At 34.2% G+C, this 20,082-nt stretch overlaps 1 protein-coding gene across 2 annotated transcripts; it reads right to left on the bottom strand.

Annotated features, from left to right (window-relative positions):
* Window positions 1-5,586: 5,586 nt before the first annotated feature.
* Window positions 5,587-8,811, bottom strand: LOC140830782 (two-component response regulator ARR1-like). Of its 2 annotated transcripts, none has more exons than XM_073194260.1 (6): window positions 8,382-8,811; window positions 7,653-7,805; window positions 7,171-7,566; window positions 6,985-7,061; window positions 5,962-6,903; window positions 5,587-5,876 (listed from the first exon to the last, which is right to left on the bottom strand). In XM_073194260.1, the coding sequence occupies exons 1-6, from the start codon at window positions 8,548-8,550 to the stop codon at window positions 5,805-5,807; spliced, it is 1,809 nt and encodes a 602-aa protein (XP_073050361.1). In that variant the 5' UTR covers window positions 8,551-8,811; the 3' UTR covers window positions 5,587-5,804. The 2 variants fall into 2 exon arrangements, with proteins under 2 accessions (XP_073050361.1, XP_073050360.1); XM_073194259.1 differs by having other exon boundaries at window positions 5,587-5,879; window positions 8,382-8,810.
* Window positions 8,812-20,082: the final 11,271 nt, after the last annotated feature.

The raw sequence follows: 20,082 nt of genomic DNA, 5'->3' as shown, positions 1-20,082 counted from the left end.
AAATGTTAAAACTCACTACACAACAACTTAGGCTTTAAAATACTAACTCTTCATAATTCAATTAAAATGCCCCACTATAACTTAAAATAAAATACCACACTTTTAAATTGCCAAAACTCGTCACCGGGTCTTTTCCTCAATCCCGCCTCGAATAAACGCCTGAAACATGAAACTCGAAAAACATTTTAACGTGCATCACATAAACATGACTATTATTAAAATAATGCATTTAAATAAATTATGCATGGGTAAACTCATTTTAAATTAAAATAAATGATTTAACGAATCAAATAAATGCACGGGTTATACGTGTACTGAATTTGGGCTCTACAAATCCAAAGACCAGTTTTGAACTCGTGTCGAAGAAGCTTACAACATCACCAAACCAAACTCTCTACAGTTACGTAACAAAAGATCATTGCAATGTCGCATGAAATTTGTACTCCGTCACATTGGAAGATGGAGAGGATGAATTCGTCAAATTGAAACTCTCAAACCAGTGGTGCATCTGAAGAGGATATTATAAGTATTTTTATATAGATTATTTTCTTTACTAGTTTAAACTCTTATACAAGTCGTGTATTTTCGTGCAGTTCAATAGAGCAAAAGATCTGTTCATGCAAGATTCTAATCATAGTAAAGGATTAAAATTTGATCATGTGTGGCATATTGTGAAAGATATTGAAAAAATTCTCCACTGACATCAATCCATCGAGTTCAATTCCTAAAATTCATGTCACAAAATTGGATTCGTCACAGTCAGAAGCTCAGACACCAGAGACTCCTATATCAGGTTTTCTTGGATTACACTTCTTTTCAATTAATTTAAGTAGTGATGAAAATGCAGGTGTCACTTCATCGGAGCGACCTATTGGAGTTAAAAAAGCTACATTAAAGAGGCAAAAAAAAAGATGATAACATTTCAAAATTATTATCTACGATGAAACAAGGACGTCACAATCTTATGAATATACTAGAAAAGGGCTCCACCGAATTTCATCAACATTATGATATTCAAATACTAAAATTGCAAAATGATAAATTGAAATTGGAAAATCAACAAACGAAAATTGAAACTCGACAACAAGAAATGGCATTTGATGTCCTTCAAGAGGATAATAGAATTCTGTACATAGATTTAAGCACAATTGGACGATCCAGAAATGCATGAAATATTTCGAATTGAACGAGCAAAAATTATGTGAAAAAGAGAAAGACACGGACAACAAGATGTTGACACGTTTGGAAAATATTTGGGTGATTTTGGAGGATCCAAATCAAATTTACCGGATTATTGATTATCTAGTTTGTTTATCTTCTAAATGTATTTTCCTTTCGATTATTGTATTTGTATTTATATTTGTATTTGAATTATGTGTTTCAAGTTACATTTGTATTTCAATTATCTTTTTCAATTTTAGTTATGAATTATATTGTTATATTATTTTTTTGTATTTTTATTAAATTATATTATTTAAAAATCATTAAATCAAATTAGCTTTTAAATATTAATAATTAACATAAAAAAAATTAAAAATCAACAATTATTTTTTATTTTTTATGATTAAATATCTAATTATTAAAAAATAAAATAAAATATTATATTATTATTTAAATAAAATTTATAATTTTTAATACAAATATTTATAATAAATACAAATAAAAAATTAAAAAATTAAATAAAAAATAAACCCATGCGCCAAATTTGGCGCAGAGGAGGGGGCTGCGCTATTTTGGTGAAATAGCGCAGCCCCCATTGGAGGAGTTAAAGCTGCACCAAAATGCAGTCTTGAAGATGCTCTAGGTGGTGACGAAAATGGGGGAAGATGAGTTTTCTTTCTTCTTCCTTCAAATGGGAATGGGTGTATGTATACTTATTATATTTAAATTAAATTGGTTAATGAAAATAGTAACTCATTCTCATTTATCTATGTTATGCATTTAATTAATAACTGTGTTTTATTTAAACTTTATATTTATTTTATATCGTCTAAATATCTGATATTTCAAAATATATTTTTTAATACATTTTATGAATTTATTTGGCATAAATAATAATTAAGCAACTTAATAATTATTTCTAATGATACCAAATTACATAATAAATAATTCTAGGGTGTTATATTTCTCCATCACTTAAAAAATTTCATTCTCAAAATTTTTTTTTATAGATGTATATCTTACACACGATACAAATACAACAACTCAATACTAAGAATCAAACATATATGAATATGATGCTCTCATCTTCTCCTCTCTTTTTCAAGTTGATTCTTCTACCTTATTTCTCGACCACTGAACTCAAACGTACAAGTGGTATATATTTGTTACGAAGAACTTTATCTTTGCGATCTAGAATGCAAATCAGATACTCAGAATACAAGAGAAAGGGGTCAAGTTCAACCTCATTAGGCTTAATCACATGAGATGGATCGAGTTCATACTTACACAACATAGACACATGAAACAGATCGTCTATGCCAGATAACGACCGTGGCAACTCAACCGATGAGGGCAAGTGCCAACATATCATGGTGACAAATTCCCTCCCATACCAAAACGAACAAATCCCCCTAAATTTTGAAATTTTCATAAAAACAAAATCTTCAACTGGAAATTCTAGATGTCGACGACATTTATTAGCATAGCTAGCTTAACTATAATGTGCATTCTTCATTCTATTATGAATTAACTGAACTTTATCGTGTATTTCTTGAACAATCTCAGGTCTAGTCAATTGTTTTTCACCAAACTCATTTCAACATAAAGGTAATCGACATATTCGGCCATACAAAACCTCAAAATAAATCATATCAATAGTCACTTGAAAACTGTTATTATAAGAAAATTCCACTAATGGTAAAGCTTCCTGACAACTTTTCTTGAAATCCATAACTACGACTCGAAGTAAATTCTCGAGCATCTTGTACTGCTCTGTTTGAGCAATTGTCTGAGGATGATAAGCAGTACTCATCGCAACTTTTTTACCATTTCTTTTTGAAAACTAGTCCAAAAATTTGAAGTGAATCTAAGATCACGATATGAGACTATTGCAAGCTGGAATTACATGTAGTATGACTACATTCTCTATATATAAACTAGTCATGTTCTTGTAATAATAAGTTCTTTCATGCAGAATAAAGTGAGCCAATTCAGAAAATATATCGACAACTACCCAAATGACATCAAAGTGACGAGATGTATGTGGCATATGCATGACAAAATCCATAGCCACGTGCTCCAGTTCCATTGAGGAACTTCAAAATTGTGCAAAAATGCTCTTGGTTTCATACATTCTGACTTGACTTGCTGACAAACTATACAACAAGATACAAACTCAGCTACATCCTTTCAAAGTATCAATGCAAAATTGTGTTATGTCACTTTATGAACATTACCAAAATTATTTGTTTTCTAGTGTTCAACTCTTGGATTACTAGTGAATCTACTCAATTTGCTTACTGCATTGGCTATGTCTGGTCTTGTACAACTCATTAAATATATCATACATCCAATGAATCGAGTGTATTCTAATTGAGAGATACTCTAACCTCGATTCTTAGATAGATTTTGACTTATATTTATCAGGGTTGTAGCCAATGCAGAGTCATTTTTATTGAATTTCTCAAGGATTTTGTCCACATAATGTGATTGACTTAGAACTAGCTCTTATGATGTTCTATGAATTTTAATTCCAAGGATCGCATCGGCTAATCCCAAATCTTTCATGTCGAATCTTGAGTTTTACAACTTCTTGGTGGATTTAATCATCTTATCATTCATACCAATAATAAGTATGTCATCTACGTAAATACATAAAATAACATAACCATTTTCAGTGTTCTTTATGTATGCAGATTTGTCTTATTCACTGCATTTAAATCCATTTTCCATCATGACTTTATCAAATTTTTCATATCATTATTTTGGTGCTTGTTTTAAGCCATATAGAAACTTAACTAGTTTGCAAACCTTATTCTCTTGCCTAGTGGCAGAAATCCCTCAGGTTGTTTCACGTAAATTTTCTCTTATAAATCTCCATGTAGAAAAGTTGTATTTACATATATTTGGTGTAGTTCAAGATTCCGCAATGCGGCAATTGCAAGTATCACACGAATAGAGGTTATTATTGTTACATGAGAATAAGTGTCGAAGTAATCGAATTCTTCACGTTGATTGTAACCCTCGATTACCAATCTAGATTTATATTTATCTATGGTTCCATCATATTTCATTTTCCATTTGAAAATCCATTTACAACCTAGTTGTTTGCTTTTCGGAGGAAGATCCACTAATTCCTATGTATAGTTTTGTAAAATAGATTCTATTTCAGAATTGATAGCTTCTTTCTATTGAGGCCACTCAGAAGAATTCACTGCTTCTTTGAAGCTTAGAGGTCACTCTCCATCATAAAAGTGATGAAATCCAGACCAAATGATTTTTCTGTCCTAGCTCTCTTACTTCGTCTAGATTCAACCTCATGGTTAACCTCTTTTCTTTTTTAATTGTCTCATGTGATCTTCTTGTGAATATCAGGTATTTGATATTCATGTAAAAGAAAAGGATAAATGCTACTTTTTGAGCATATCCAAAGAAAATGCAATCAACAAATTTGGTCATATATTTACTTTCTTCGTAGTGAAAATTGCTACCTTGGAAAAACACCCCCACACTCGCAAGTGTTGGTAGGAAAGAATTTTTCGTTTCCAATAACTCATATGGACTTTTATCTTGCTACTTTTGGGGCACCTTATTTAAAAGATAATTTGTTGTTAAAACAGCTTCCCCTAACATATTCTGCGGTAAACCAAAACTTAATAACAATTTATTCATCATTTCTTTCAAGGTGCGATTCTTGCTCTCTGGAATGCCATTTTGCTACGGAGAATAAGGTGCAGTTCTTTCGTGTTTGATACCTTGTTGAGCACAAAACTCAGTAAATGATGATTCATATTCATCTCTACCATCACTTCTTAGAAACTTAATTTTCTTGCTAAGTTGTTTTTCAACTTCATTCTTGTAGTTGACAAATTTCTCAATTAATTCATCTTTACTTTAAAGATGATACAAGTAACAAAATTTATTGTTATTGTCAATAGAAGTAATAAAATACTTATTTTCATCATTTGTTTGCACACTTTTTAAATCACATATACCACTATAAATTAGATCAAAGGTTTATTATTTATTTCAATTGTTCAAAAATATGATCTCGTTAGTTTTGCTTTAACACAAGTTTCACATTTGTGTTGTTTATCAATTTGGAATGCAAAAATTCATTTCATGTTAATTAGTCTACGAATAGTATCATAATTAACATGTCCAGGTCTACCATGCCACAAAAAAAAAAAAAAAAAAAAACTCAAGCAAGTAAGCAAAAATATTAATTTTATTAATCACATGCTTAATAATCATTCTACTAATTTCAACTTCATTCTTTTAGTGGACAAACTTTTTGCAGTTAGAATGCCACTAACTATTACTGCACAATTGAACTTTGCATATCATGCACACACATGTATATTTTCTTACAATAGAAACCAAAAAACCCAGAAAAAATATCATGATCCTACCTCAGGAAACATGACAAAACGCTGTTCAACCAGTTTCAACGGCATGTATCTTGAGTTTCTATTGTTGTTTTATCTCATGTTGCAGATGAATCACGCATGTTTAGAATGACGTAAATTTAATACACATGTGTCGTGCAACATTCATGAGACAGGAAATAAAACACAATTATGGAACACAAGCTCTAGAGTGTGTTTTCGTCTGTGATGGCATCTATATACGTAGGGGAGGAGCTACACAATAAGATTATCCATGTGATATTCGTCGAAGCCAAACTCGCTTTCCACTGGTTCCATGCCTGCTTGCTGCTGTAATGTGATAGATTTATATGGATTAAGAATCATGAACTAGTAAATCGAAGCATCAAAATTTATTTAGGGAAAAGCAAACCTGTTTGTAAAGTGTCATTAGATCCTGCTGGCCCAACTGTTCGGTAAAAAGTACATTCTGAAAGCCCATTTCAGGCAGCTTTTCAGCCTTAATTACTAAGGGATTATTAGCCAATGATGAGTTTATCTGCTGACCCATATTTGGGGTGCTTCCAACGAAAGAGGCTGCCTTGTTAATCTGGTTGGAAGAATATCCAGGTGGAATTAGAACTGATGCCGATACGTCCAGTATGCCTGGTAAATTTAAAAGTTGTGCTGATTCAAAGGCAGACCCGACATTTTGCAATCCCCAATTATGGTTTCTGTCAATATTTTGCTCATTGAGGAAAACGCTTCTAGGTTCTTTAGTTTCTGAGTTAACTTCATTCTGGGTCATCCCTTTAGAAGTGAGACACGAGCTTCTTGAATCACTCACAAGTGAAAAGTTGTTGGCTGCTGACTCCGTCCTCTGAATCCTCGAGAAATCTACAGAAGTATATGCTGGTCCATGAACACCTTCCATTTTGCTTCTCTCCAATACACCACTAGGAATCGCCTGGGACATGACGATCGGTGTTGATTTATTCTGTCTTGCCTGTGCAGATTGGTGCAAAGTGGCAAGCTGCTTCGAATCCATGTTAGTAGGGATCCCATGAAGTAAGTTTATTGGTTTCCCATTATTGTTTTGCTGTTGCTGTCCCTCCAGAAACCTTAACTTAGGATTTTCAAAGCTGAAAATATTTCTTTGATCGACTGGGGGCAAAGATATGGCAGGCTTGGCTGCAACCCTACCAAGCGAGACAAAACTATGCTGTGGGAGCTGACCTGAAGCAGCAAGAGCTTGAAAATCGAGGCCACTTAGAGAAGAAATAGACCCAAAAGCTGCATCTCCCATAAAAGCATTTCCAAATCCATTCGTGTGAGGTGATGCACCACTCAGCCTTCTTAGATATAGCCGATACTTCTGCTTAGATTTGAAATATAAGTTTCAGATTCTGCACAATTAAGTAAAGGAACATTAAATCCAAATCATGGTTTGTCGGACCTGAAGATGGCTAGCAACATTCTCTCTTGTCAGGCCAGGCACATTCATCAATTCCAATATTTTCTTTGGAACAGCCTCTGCATAACAAGGAAACAAACTGTAACGAAGAATTAGGAAAACAAATCGAAGTACTAAAACGAGCACAATGTTGAGGAAACAGAAAAGAGAGCGATAAACAACTCATACTGTCGATTCCAAGCTGATTTACAGCAGTCACAAATTGCTGATGAAGCTCAACTGACCAAACAACACGTGGTTTCTTCGAGGTAGATGCCTCATCCCTATCTTCACCTTCATCTTCCTCGTCCTTCTCCTTCCTTTTCTTGACACTTTTCCAATTCCCTTCACTAGCAGAAGGCGAATATTCAACATCTTCGGAAGGCTTTTGATGCATTGTATCATCTCCGGCACTTCCCGATTGTTCAAAATCCTTATCTCTCCACTCGTTCTTCTTCTTCTTCCGAACCACATGCTGCCATATGTTCTTCAACGCCTCCATACTAACCGGTTTAATTAGATAATCACAAGCACCGTGAGTCACACCCTTCATCACGACATTTTTGCTATCATCTGCCGACATCACTAAGAAACCACAAAACCAGGACTCAAAAAAAACTCAATCACCGATAGCCGAAAGAAAGAACCAAAAATGATTCTAGAGCGCTTACTTATTACTGGCAAGTCCATCTCGAGTCCTACATGCTCTAGGAGTTTAAAACCATCCATGTCTGGCATGTGGACATCACTTATAACAATGTCAAAGCCATTTTTGTTATCCCTAAGAAACTGCAACGCAATCTCCGCTCTATTGCATTTGGTAACTGGACATCACAATAATAATAATAATCAGACAAGGAAGAAAAAGATTTGTCCTAAACCTACGTAATTACATATTCCGGGCCAAAAAATCTAACAAACAGCAAGCCTAATAACTTATATTACATAGGTTCGGGACTAAAAAACATTACCTAAAATTACCACACAAAAAAACTATGTGATAATTTTAGCCATAACTTGACCTCAATGCATAAAATCTGAAGTCAAAAACCATCTCCTCTCCTCCCTCAAAAATCGAAAACCATAAGCACAAATTACATGATTTCGACAACCCTTCTCCAGTCTTCCTCTGCTCAATCACACAGCACCATGTCAAGAATGAAAGTAAATATGAAAAGAAATCAAATTCCCACAAAATATCTGTCGTTACAACAGAAAAAAATCAAAGATTTTTAACTTTAAAACAAAATAGCAGGGGGGAAATCTTGAACAATAGAAGCAGGGCATAGACTGTCAATTGCTAATGAACAAAGAACACAGACACACACACACACACACTGCGTGTCTGTTGCTAATGCTATATATACGTGTCTGTGTAAATATATGTATAGATATATTACCTTCGTAGAGGCAATTTCTAAGCATCTTCTCCAAGATCCTCAGACAAGTGGGGTCATCGTCTACAACAAGTACTCTCAGACCAACCGGAAACTGCTCTGAAACACCATTGTTGGACTTCCATGGAGAACTTGAACACGTAAAAGACATAGGCTTCGCTCCAAGATTCATATTTTCTTCAAAATTGATAAAACTTACCCAACTGACTGCATGTAAACCACAAAACCCATAAAGGGGAAATTACTAAAAATAACTGTTACAACCAAGATTTATTCGCAGGTCATGAAAACCCGAGAAACAACCAATAGAAATTATTGAGGGGATAGGGGAGCTTATCAAGATTCAAACTTCGTTTGTAGATTAAAGAGAATAACAAGGAGAAAAATGGCTCAACCATAAAGTAAGCTTCTTTGATGTTCACAACTAAAATTTATGGGATTATTTTTTTATACTTATTTAATTCTTTATAAATTTATTTTTTTTCATTTGTCAGTGGGTCACTTCGATGAGTTAAGCGTGGATCCAGCTCACATATGAGCTTAACTAACCCCACGCCAGCCAAAAATCTTGGAGTTTTAATATTTATTATTATTCACAGAAAATACTACTATTATATTATACTTATACATGGAAAATTGAAATTTGAATGAACCTATAATTCTTTAAAATCCATCTATTTTTGGCATTTTGAATTTAGAAAACATAAATCTGTGTTTAAGAATAGAAATTTCTGCTCAAAAAAGAATGGAAAATTTACCTTAAAAACAACAAAAGGTGTACTGCAGCGCCGTTCAAGGCTGTTAATATGGTAGAAATAAACAACTGCGATTATTACAGTAAAGAATATTTATCCTTCAATTAAAATAAACGTTTGTTTTTGCTTTTTGAATCATTTGCTTGCAACTTTTAAGGAAAAGATGTATTATGATCATTAATTAATTTATTAATAATTTAAAATTGGTTCCTTTTTTTTTACGGGTTTGGCTTTTTATGGAGGTTGGGATGCTTTTTAAGACACTTGGGAATATGCTTGTGTAAGCGAGCACAGTTCATGCGTAATATAAAAATTAACCATCCAATCAGGGTTTGCCACGTGAGGTCGTTGAACAATTCCCTTTTTTCAATTTTCGTCCCTTTAATTAGCAGTTGGCCCTCGAATGATTAGTGCCATCCCACTCCCATTCTTACAAAATTAATTAAATAAATATTAGCTAATTAGAACACATATAATAATAGTGAGATTAAATTTAAAACATTGTGGATTAGATGTTTGCTAGTTTACAGTTTCTTTAGAAATATACATTTTTCCATGTAATTTTGATAGATGTCAACATATATGGGAGATTGAATTTCGTTATTTATTTTTAAAAAAGTATTATTTCATAATTTTTAATTGATATTGTGGGAAAAAATCATCGTCGTGACGTCATGCAAATGACATATCTTTGTTGATAATAGGCTATTAATATTATTTATCTCTCGAAAAAACTGTTAATTGTCTCACATCGATTGAATAAATAACCTAGGAGTTGCATATATTGGCTCGGACAATCCTCCTCCCTCGAGCTAGCTTTTGGGGTTGAGTTAGGTCCAAGTTCCAATCTTAACATGGTATCAGAGCCCGAGTTTCACCGTTATGTGTTGGACTGCATATAATTAGGCCACCCGTTCTGCCCATAATTGGGTCATTTGTTAACTCCACGCTCCAGATGTTCATTCCTGGGCGTAAGAAGGGTGTGTTAATTGTCCCACATCGGTTGAATAAATAACCTGAGAGTTGCATATATTGGCTCGGATAATCCTCCCCCCTTGAGCTAGCTTTTGGGGTTGAGTTAGGTCCAAATTCCATTCTTAACAAAAACTAAGGTGAGAAAGTTTTACGAGTTAATTTTGTAATATACGTTTATAATCTTACTTGATTCGTGAAAAAATATTATTTTTATTGTCAAGTATGGGTCGGGTCGACATGTCTCACAAATATAAACTTGTGAGATAGTCTAACAAAAAAATTTACTCTTTATTTTTGTTTTTGTGCACCTCAAATTCAACGACTATCTTTGATGTATAACACATGCTCCCTAAGAAAATTCTCAGGGATCATCCATCTCAGAAATATCCTAAGTTAAACACGCTTAATTTTGAAGTTTTTAAATTATGAGGTCTCGAAAAGAAGATACGCTTTGATGAAATGAATAATAAATATCAAAATTTTTAAAACTCTTCATTCGAATACAAGGTTATCACAATCACTTCTCCTTCAAAACGTGACGTCTTCACCACGGCTATCTCATCGATCCACCAGTGTCGACAATTTAGAGGTGGATCATACGGGTTCAAGATATGATTCTCGTGCATGTAGCACTTTGCCCACAGGTACAAGAGGTGGCCCCCAAGACTCATAGTATTTTTCTTCATATAGCACTTATTTCCCGGTATTCCTGCCAGCGACCGTCTCTAATATCACTATGTAACATTATAGATTCAATGATTGTTTTCACTATAACAACGGGAGTCTTTCCAACATGTTTTTGTTATCACTCACCACTCTCCTCTATAAAAATTCTAAGAGGGTCATCTATCCCAAAATTGGTTTAAGTCAAATATGTTTAACTTTGGAATTTTTAAATGACGAGCTCATAAGATATAGATATACCTTGATGATCCTTCATTCTCGTACCAAGTGTCACAACTTTACAATTTATTTAATACATATAGCATTATATATCATGTGAATTTAATCAATCCTCTAACATTGTTTGTCCTTCTAAATTTATTGAATTTCCGCATGTCTTCTTACGGCCTACAATACCACCTCTATTTCACATCACTTAAAAATATATATTTAAATTGTTTGTATTTTATAAATATTAAAATGTAATCTTGGTCCAGATTAAATCGATTATTCTAGTTGAACAATTCAAATATCACGTATGTTGCCATGTATAATAGAATAGCATAAAAAATATAATCCAACAAAACTAATTTGTATGAGAAAAATAACGAAACAAACATATTTATATAACAATGTACAATTTTCTTAAAACAGATTCATCATATCCACCAGGTGCTTGAAGATCAATACAGACGTATATTTCCCATTGTACAATGGTTGACCTAGAAGCAAATTAAGCATCAATTTACTACTCCGACAAACTCAAATCGTACTTTTACTTTATCATCAAAACTCGACGGATACCAAATGAAAAGCTAGCAATACAAAATACAAGAGAATGTTTGAGTGAGATCTTGAGAGTATGTGTGGATTGACGAAATGAACACATGACTTATTTAGAAGATCAGAAAAGACACAATAAAAATCATTCAAGAATGTAGAAAACAAAAAATCCACAATAACTCGTAAATGTTGAGAGTCAATTTTTCATTCAACGATACTTTCTAGGTCTAGACTAGAAGAGTAAAACTCCTCGTTGCTAACATAACATTGTACAAAAATCGTATATATGTAAGATATACAATTAATATTTCAAATTTAGTATTGGCCATGATTTTTGAATTATTGTTTTCAAGAATATAAACAATTACTCGCCAAGTCATCTAATTTGAAATGTCATTTTTTCATAAGAATTATATATTAATTAATAGGATGTATTTAAAATCCGTGCAACTTGCCCACCACTTTACATGGTACTAAGACCATGAATAAAGTAATGAACTCTGAAATCCCACGTTTTTCCCTTAGAACAAAGAATACTAATAAAAAGAAAAAGAAGATTCTTAAGAATAGGGGAGAAAGAGACTCAGCTGTTGTAATGTGCTCAGAATAAAGTATTTGCACTATATATTGACCCAAATTCGAGAATAGATTTGAACGTTTATTTTAAATTTATCGTAATTATTATTGTATTTACATAAATTAGCAATATATGAATTTGAAATACACTCAAAATAAATTCATCTAAACAATCAAACGGATTTAAATCCATGAATTTGAAATTAATAGAATGAAATTCAAGATTTCGAATTTATTTTCATTGATATATCACTTAAACAAAACAACTGGGATAAATGATTTTCTTTGAAATTGCTTTTAAAATATCATTAGCTCATTTAAAATATTTGTGTGTGTGTGTGTGTAATATTATTAGCAAAAAGGCATAATCTTGTTTGTATAGACGAGAGATGTGCGTGTGTGTGTGCGCGTGCTTGTGCGTGTGTATAATAATATTATTAGCAAGAATGTAGAATCTTTTTTTTTAATGAAATGTAACATTTATTAAAATGGTAAAAAAAATATTAGTGTACAAATACATTGGGCATCCCCAAAAGATAATATCTTAAACGTAAAATCACAATACAACCTACTTATAACAAGAAGTCTACCATGGCAATGGCTCGACGTATACTTCGAAAATCTGGATTTTAATCTTATTGATAATCCCATCAACATCGGGCTTTTCATTATCAAATATGACTCTATTCCTCATATTCCAAATCTGATACACAGAAGCTGCTAGAGCCACAACGTGCATCTTGTTTGTATAAACTGTGTGTGTGTGTGTAATGATATTAGTAGCAAATTTGTAGAATCTTGTTTGTATAGACTTCAATTCCACGAGCTTGGGTCATGAAAATGGCTAAAGGTATGTATATGTATTGCAACAAGTTGAATGTATGTGTACTAAGGTCATCTCCAACCCATAAATCTATTTTGGTGCAGAAACTGCCAAGTTGAATGTATGTGTACTAAGGTCATCTCCAACTCATAAATCTATTTTGGTGCAGAAATGCAGTTTCTGCACCAAAATAGTGCAGTTTCTGCGTCAAATATAACATTCATCTCCAACTCATTTACTCCAAATCTTACCCTAAAAAGTATATTCCTAGAATATTCTTTTTGTTTACTATAAATTTAACAATATAATTATAATTAATGTTAATATTAGTATTATAATTATAATTTTATTTTTATTAATAGTTAAAATTATTTATTTGATTCTTATATATATTAACTCTAATATTTATAATACGAATTAATACAAATACTTCATTTTTATGTTTTTATTCGTATTGTTATCTTTGTAATTTTCAATTATGTATTATCTTCGAATTTGAATTCCAATTATGTATTATCTTTGTATTTGTATTTCAATTGAGTATTATAATTTTAATTTCAAAATTTTGCTGTTGTTTTTTCTGATATTTTATCAATTATATATTTACGAGAGTTAAAAATGTCAAAAATAAAATAAAAAAACTAGAAATATTTTATAATCAACAATTATATTTTTAAATCAAATTACTTTTTAAATATTAATAATTAACATATATAAATAAATACTTAAAAATCAACAATTATATTTTTAAAAAATTTTAGGATTAAATATATAATTATTAAAATAAATATTATACTATTATTTTATAATATTTACAATTTTTAATACAAATATTTATAAAAATATATATTAAAAAAATCAGAAAAAAACTGACCCCTGCGCAAATTTGGCGCAGCGCAACCCTATTGGAGCATTGAATGCTGCGCCAAAATAGTGTTTTAAACCATTTTGGCGCATCGTTGGAGTTGCTCTAAGAGACTTGGTATATATATAATTATATCTTATTGCGATCAGCTTGAAATATATATTTTTTACAGATATCATCTTCAAAATTCGTTCAAAAAATAATATTGAATTAATCTTCCCATTGTGTCCTATATTCAAAAGAATTCATAAATTATTCTAAAAAATATTGCTATAATTTCGTTCACTCCGTTGTTATGCAAGAAATTGTTAAAATTAATTTTGTTTTGTATTTTACGTTTTAGTTTGTATAGAAAATGTAATCTCTTTTCATGATTCTACGCAATATTTCACATTGAAAAGAAACATATTATGGATAAAATCTTGTGACGATAACCTTAGTTTTAGTTTGTGTTTACGTCACGCTCTGAAACTAGGGTTAGTCGACACCGGCGTTATTCAACAATTATATAATTGCTAAATAATAAGTCTCGTGTTACAGTATAAACCAAAACCAGTTTATTGCATAAATATCATAAAAATGAAATCGTCTTTACAATAGTAATTCTGAAAACGTTAAAAATATGTGGAATCGTTTATAACTTGAATTATAAACTCATAACAACATATTCTTAATTAAAAATCTTTATGCGTCCACTATCAACCCCAAAACTGGTGTCTGATTTTTCTTTCTCTATTTTTTCTTCTGATTTATCTGATAGGGTAGAGTAAGGGGTGAGTGATATGGTCGTCACTCGGTAAACGGGGTTGTTCGAGCAGAACATAAAAAAATGCATAAAATTCGAAATATATATCATGCATAACACGACTCATACCAGATGCATAACATTGACCAGGCACTGAGATTTTTCTACTTTTGATGGTTTACTGATTATCAGTCATTAATTTTTTACTCCTCTAAGGGGACGATGCCATATACTGGTTACATCCCCACCGCGTAAGGGTCGAATCATATACTTGGGGATTCCCTCTCATATCAAGTTGAATCATCACAATGCCAACACATACATCATGCGACAATCGTAACTATTGTAGAAGAAGAATTTGCATTCGGCCAAATTTTAACGAAATTTAAATCAATTTGTATACAGAGTAAATCAATCTCTCTTATTGGAATCAGATCTGAAGTCTTATCTGGGGAAAAACAGTAATAACTTTCTTATCATTGGTAAATCAGCCAAGGATAGACTCAACTTCAGTAAATCAACTGAATACATAAGTAGTCACTCTGCTCCTTTCTGTACTAATCGAGTCATAGCTAGTACGAATATCAAAAGAATTCACAATCTAGAATCCTTATCGTACAATATTCATCTCTTGATCATCTTAGGTCTGATTCTCACCATCTTCTGGAACTAAACTATGGTAGCTCTGTACTTGGTCAGCATATCCATATCAGTAATGCAGTTCCAAAATCAGAGAACACCAGTACAATATCATCTACCACACAATCTAACTCGATCTCATTCTTATCCTACTGTAGTATACAAGATCTAACAGAAATCGCTGATACAAGATCTTTTCCCAAAGGAAAAGAAACAAATACTACAGTAAATAGGGACTCGACAGATAATGCATACATCAATGCAAATCTCTTAGAAATAAAAGTATGTGAAGCACCGATATCTCTTAATACATATGCAGGAAAATCAAACAAATCAGTTACCTGCAACATCATCATCTGGTGCTTCCTGAGCCTGCTCCTCGGTCAAAGCAAATACTCTGGCCTGCTGTCTAGGAGGCTGGCCAGCTGTCTGACTTCCTCCTGGCCTCTGCTGTGACTGGGATGGTGCTGGCTGAAATGAATGACCAGCAGCTGATCGTCTACTCCACTGTGCCGCTGATCCAAATGATTCGGCTCCCTGGGATCTTTGGGAACCCCTCTGTGGACATACTCTGGCAAAATGTCCCTGTTGTTTGCAGAAGTGGCAACTACCAAGTACTCCTTGGCATTGCTCCGTGGAATGTCTCCCTCCACAATTTCCGCAGTAAACGCCAGTATAACTCTGCTGAGAACCACTGGAGCTAGAAGAACTGCCACCAGGCTTCTTAAACTGCTTTCCTCTAGCCTTAAGAAAATCTTTCTTTCCACCACTACTACTGCCACTCTCGAATCGGGGAGGTGGTTGTTGTGGTCTCGACACTGGAGGAACAAATTCAGCTCCTCTCTGCCTTATCAGGCCCGCTTCAGCGCCCTTTGCTCTATTCATGGCATCAGCAAAGTTATTCGGTCGTCCTGTGTTCACCAATGTAAATATATCGAGATTCAAGCCATTGATGAACTGATCGGCAACGGCTTCGTCATTTCCAGCCACATGTGGAGCAAACTTCAACAAGGTAGAGAACTTGGTCACATATTCTTCAATGTTCAACTGACCCTGTCTCAAATTGGCAAACTCCGCCCCCTTGTCTTTTCTGTACGATATTGGGAAAAATCTCTGATAAAACTCAGTTTTAAATACATCCCAAGTAATAATCGTACCTCGCTGCTCAAAGGCCCTCTTCATTGTAACCCACCAGCTTTGTGCAACATCAAGCAACTGGTGCCCAATCAATTTAATCCGGCGCTCATCACTGTACTCCAGTGAATTAAACAGCATCTCAATGCTACCTAACCAACTCTCACACTCGACTGATGTCTCGGTACCCTTCAGCGTGGGTGGTTTGAATGACTGAAACCTCTTCAGCAAGGTTTCCATTGGAGTCGGTGTAACATCCATGGGAGGATTCGAAGTACTACCCTGTTCTGGTATTCTTCTGGGAGGCATATCTGAATATCACAAGGATTAGTAACCCAATCCGACAAACCTGTTTCAATTCAGTCTCTCTTCCGATCATCTTACTGCTGATCGAGAATCGGTGCTGAGTCCTTCTCAATAATACATATTACCAATCAAATCAGATAAATCAAGTAATATGTATGTCAAAGCAGTAAATCATGCTAGCAATCACAAGCAAGGAAAGAAAATTCAATCTACCTCGCTCACTAGCTTCTATCTCAGTCTCAAAAATCTACAGTTCTAGTACCTACTGCTCTGATACCACCTGTTGTGGGGACCCGGACGCTAATCATGATCTTAATCATCATTGGGACTAATTAATCAATTATAAAACAGGGTCTAAATTTTTTTTTTTAAATACAAAGCGGAAACGTAATGTAATTTACTCATATTACATATTAAACATGAACATACGAATCTTGTGTTATCTACAAGAATTCAACTAGGTTCAACTATATATCAATGCTGAATCCTAAGTTGCTTCAAAGCCCGGATCTCCACGCTATCTATCTTCTCTCATTCTCTTCTTGACCCTGATCCAGCCCCACCTGTTGTCATGCACACATACAAAACAAGACAACAGCCGGATAACTCCGGTGAGAAATACATCCCAGTATAAATAATGTAAACATGCAATTATATAGAAACATATACAAAAGCATATATCAGTTATCATTAACATGTAGCAATTCAACAAACATGAATGAAATTAAAATGTAAATCAACATGTCATATCATACTCAACTCAACTGACGCGTCATCTCAGACTCGACTCAACTAACGTGTCGTCTCAGACTCGACTCAATTCTATTCTAGGGATCCCGATGTCTGAATAATAATAATTATACCGAATCTCAGTCGATAGGAATGACTCAATCCCTAAACGGCATCGATATAATTCATATATCCAATGTCTGGGCGAATCCGCAGCAGAATTGACGAATCAGTCAAGAATTAAGCGAATCAGCCAATAACTAGACGAATCAGCCATTAATTAAGCGAATCAGCCAAAGTTTAGACGAATCAGTCACTAACTAGACGAATCAGCCAATAACCAGACGAATCAGCCGATGTCAAGGCGAATCAGCCAATGACTAAACGACTCAGTAGTCACTACATGCAGTGGCTATAAATCAATGGACAACAAACATCAATTTCATCAATTACAAATATCAATGTAATAAACTAAGTATGTGATTTAAGGAAACTCGAGTCAAACCTCACTCGAGTTGTGCAATCCCGACACAACATTAATTTATACCTTTCTTTCTGATATTCTGACCCTGTCGAAGTCTCGAACTCAAAGCCTGTCAATACTCAATCTGACAATCACAATATCGATGGTACGGTATCAATACACCACTCAATCAATACTGGATATAATCAGAATTCAATCAAATTCTGTTTCAACAACATAACGTCATAATTTCAATATATCCAGTACTACCATATCAGTCAGATATCAATTCTACCGTCTTATACTCGATAATCACTCAATCTGGATATCAATTCTTATTCAACTCAACTTTAGAAATCATAACAATTTCATATGGTATCTGTTCCTCAGTCCGGTTTCGATTATACGATGTCTAACATGCCAAGAACATCATATATGAATCATATCAGATTCTGACAATACCATAATTTCAAAACGTAGCAAAACTTACGTCCAGTTGTAGCCTACTTCGATAGGAGCTCAATACCGAAGTCGGATTCAAAATCGGGCGAACGGATTTCTCACAAAAGGCGTAAGGATTTTTCTTTCTTTCTCGGAAGCCTTCTTCTCGATTTTCTTCTTGTTCTGATTCTGATTTCGAGCAATTCAATGTGTATATATATATATATATATATGTATATATATATATATATATATATATATATATATATATATATATACATATATACACAATCATGTATGAAAGGCAAGTGGCGCATCCTTTGTAAACCACGTCTCGCGCATATGCGTGACTTCCCCCGCGCATATGCGTGAGACCTTCGGGTCTCCGCGCTGGTGCTCTCGGGTGCTCACGCATATGCGCCCCCCATCGCCGCGCATATGCGCGAGACCTACTGTCTCGTTTGTCCGACTACTCGCGCATATGCGCCGTCAATCCCGGGCATATGCGCCGAGCCTTATGTCTGTCACGCGCATGTGCGCTATCTCTATCACGCATATGCTCCGAACTCTCTGGAGTTCTCCCTCGGCATTTCACCCCCCTCGCGCATATGCGCCCCTTGACTCGTGCAAATGCGCGAGAGATTCTGGGCATGCCGCGCATGTGCGCGCTTATCCGTCGCGCATGTGCGCGAATGCATATCCTCACACATATATTCCGCGTCTGTTCTCGTCTTTCCCAGTCTACTCCTTTCCGTCTATAATTACTTCAATCAATCATGTAATGCCCGAGAATTTGATTATCGTAATTTGCTATGAGATTAGTGAATTAAATAGATATAATTGTAAACGGGCCACTACGAGACCAAATTGGACAAAGAATATAAATTTCATAAGTTTCGGGCAGAACTAGTGGCGCCCGAGCGGTAGAAAGTGACCGCCCGAGCGCCAATGTGCAATGGAATTATGTTCGGGCAGAATGTTCTGGCGCCCGGGCGGTAATTTATGACCGCCCGGGCGCCAGAACATTCTGCCCGAACATAATTCCATTGCACATTGGCGCTCGGGCGGTCACTTTCTACCGCTCGGGCGCCACTAGTTCTGCCCGAAACTTATGAAATTTATATTCTTTGTCCAATTTGGTCTCGTAGTGGCCCGTTTACAATTATATCTATTTAAATCTCTATTCTCAATCAACACATATCCAATTAAATACTTGATTTCGGTATCATTTCAACTGCACAATCTCCATATTAAACAATCTACATCAATTCCCCTAATTTATAACTGATAATGGTATAAATCTGGTACCAAAACTCAGCTAATACAACTCTGAAATTCATAACAATTCTATACGGTGTCCGTTCTTAATTCCGCTTGTAATTATACGATGTCTAATATGTCAGAAACAACATATATGAATCATATCTGATTCTTTCAACATCATAATTTCAAGACATGCCAAAACATAAATTCTTTATTTAAATTACAAACATAACGTACAACATGTCTTGTCTATCCATTCTCAACAAACTAGTAATTAAATACAGTACATGCCAAAGTTACAACTACTAGTCCTTCTGCTAAGCCCGAGATCACCACGCTATGTCCATCTCTCATCCTCTGCGTGACCCAGATCCTGCCCCACCTGTTGTTATGCACACATACAGACATAACAACAGCCGGAAACTCCGGTGAGAACAAATCCCAGTATAAACATGTATACATGCATATAATCAATCTAAACATGAAACATGTTATTATGAATGACAATCATATAAACATGCAATGCGAATCAAACCATGTCTGG

Source organism: Primulina eburnea, chromosome 4 (assembly GCF_022965805.1).
Source record: "Primulina eburnea isolate SZY01 chromosome 4, ASM2296580v1, whole genome shotgun sequence".
NCBI classification, from domain to species: Eukaryota; Viridiplantae; Streptophyta; class Magnoliopsida; order Lamiales; family Gesneriaceae; genus Primulina; species Primulina eburnea.
The sequence above is the reverse complement of the archived record's forward strand: the minus strand, read 5'-3'. Positions and strand labels throughout refer to the sequence as shown.

Excerpts from the sequence above, each read along its gene's own strand:
- LOC140830782 (XM_073194259.1), bottom strand. The coding sequence starts at position 8,550 with ATGAATCTTGGAGCGAAGCCTATGTCTTTTACGTGTTCAAGTTCTCCA. Across the intron at positions 7,062-7,170 it reads AAATCAGCTTGGAATCGACA|AGGCTGTTCCAAAGAAAATA; the intron begins GTATGAGTTGTT and ends CTTGTTATGCAG. Across the intron at positions 6,904-6,984 it reads ATGTTGCTAGCCATCTTCAG|AAGTATCGGCTATATCTAAG; the intron begins GTCCGACAAACC and ends AAATCTAAGCAG.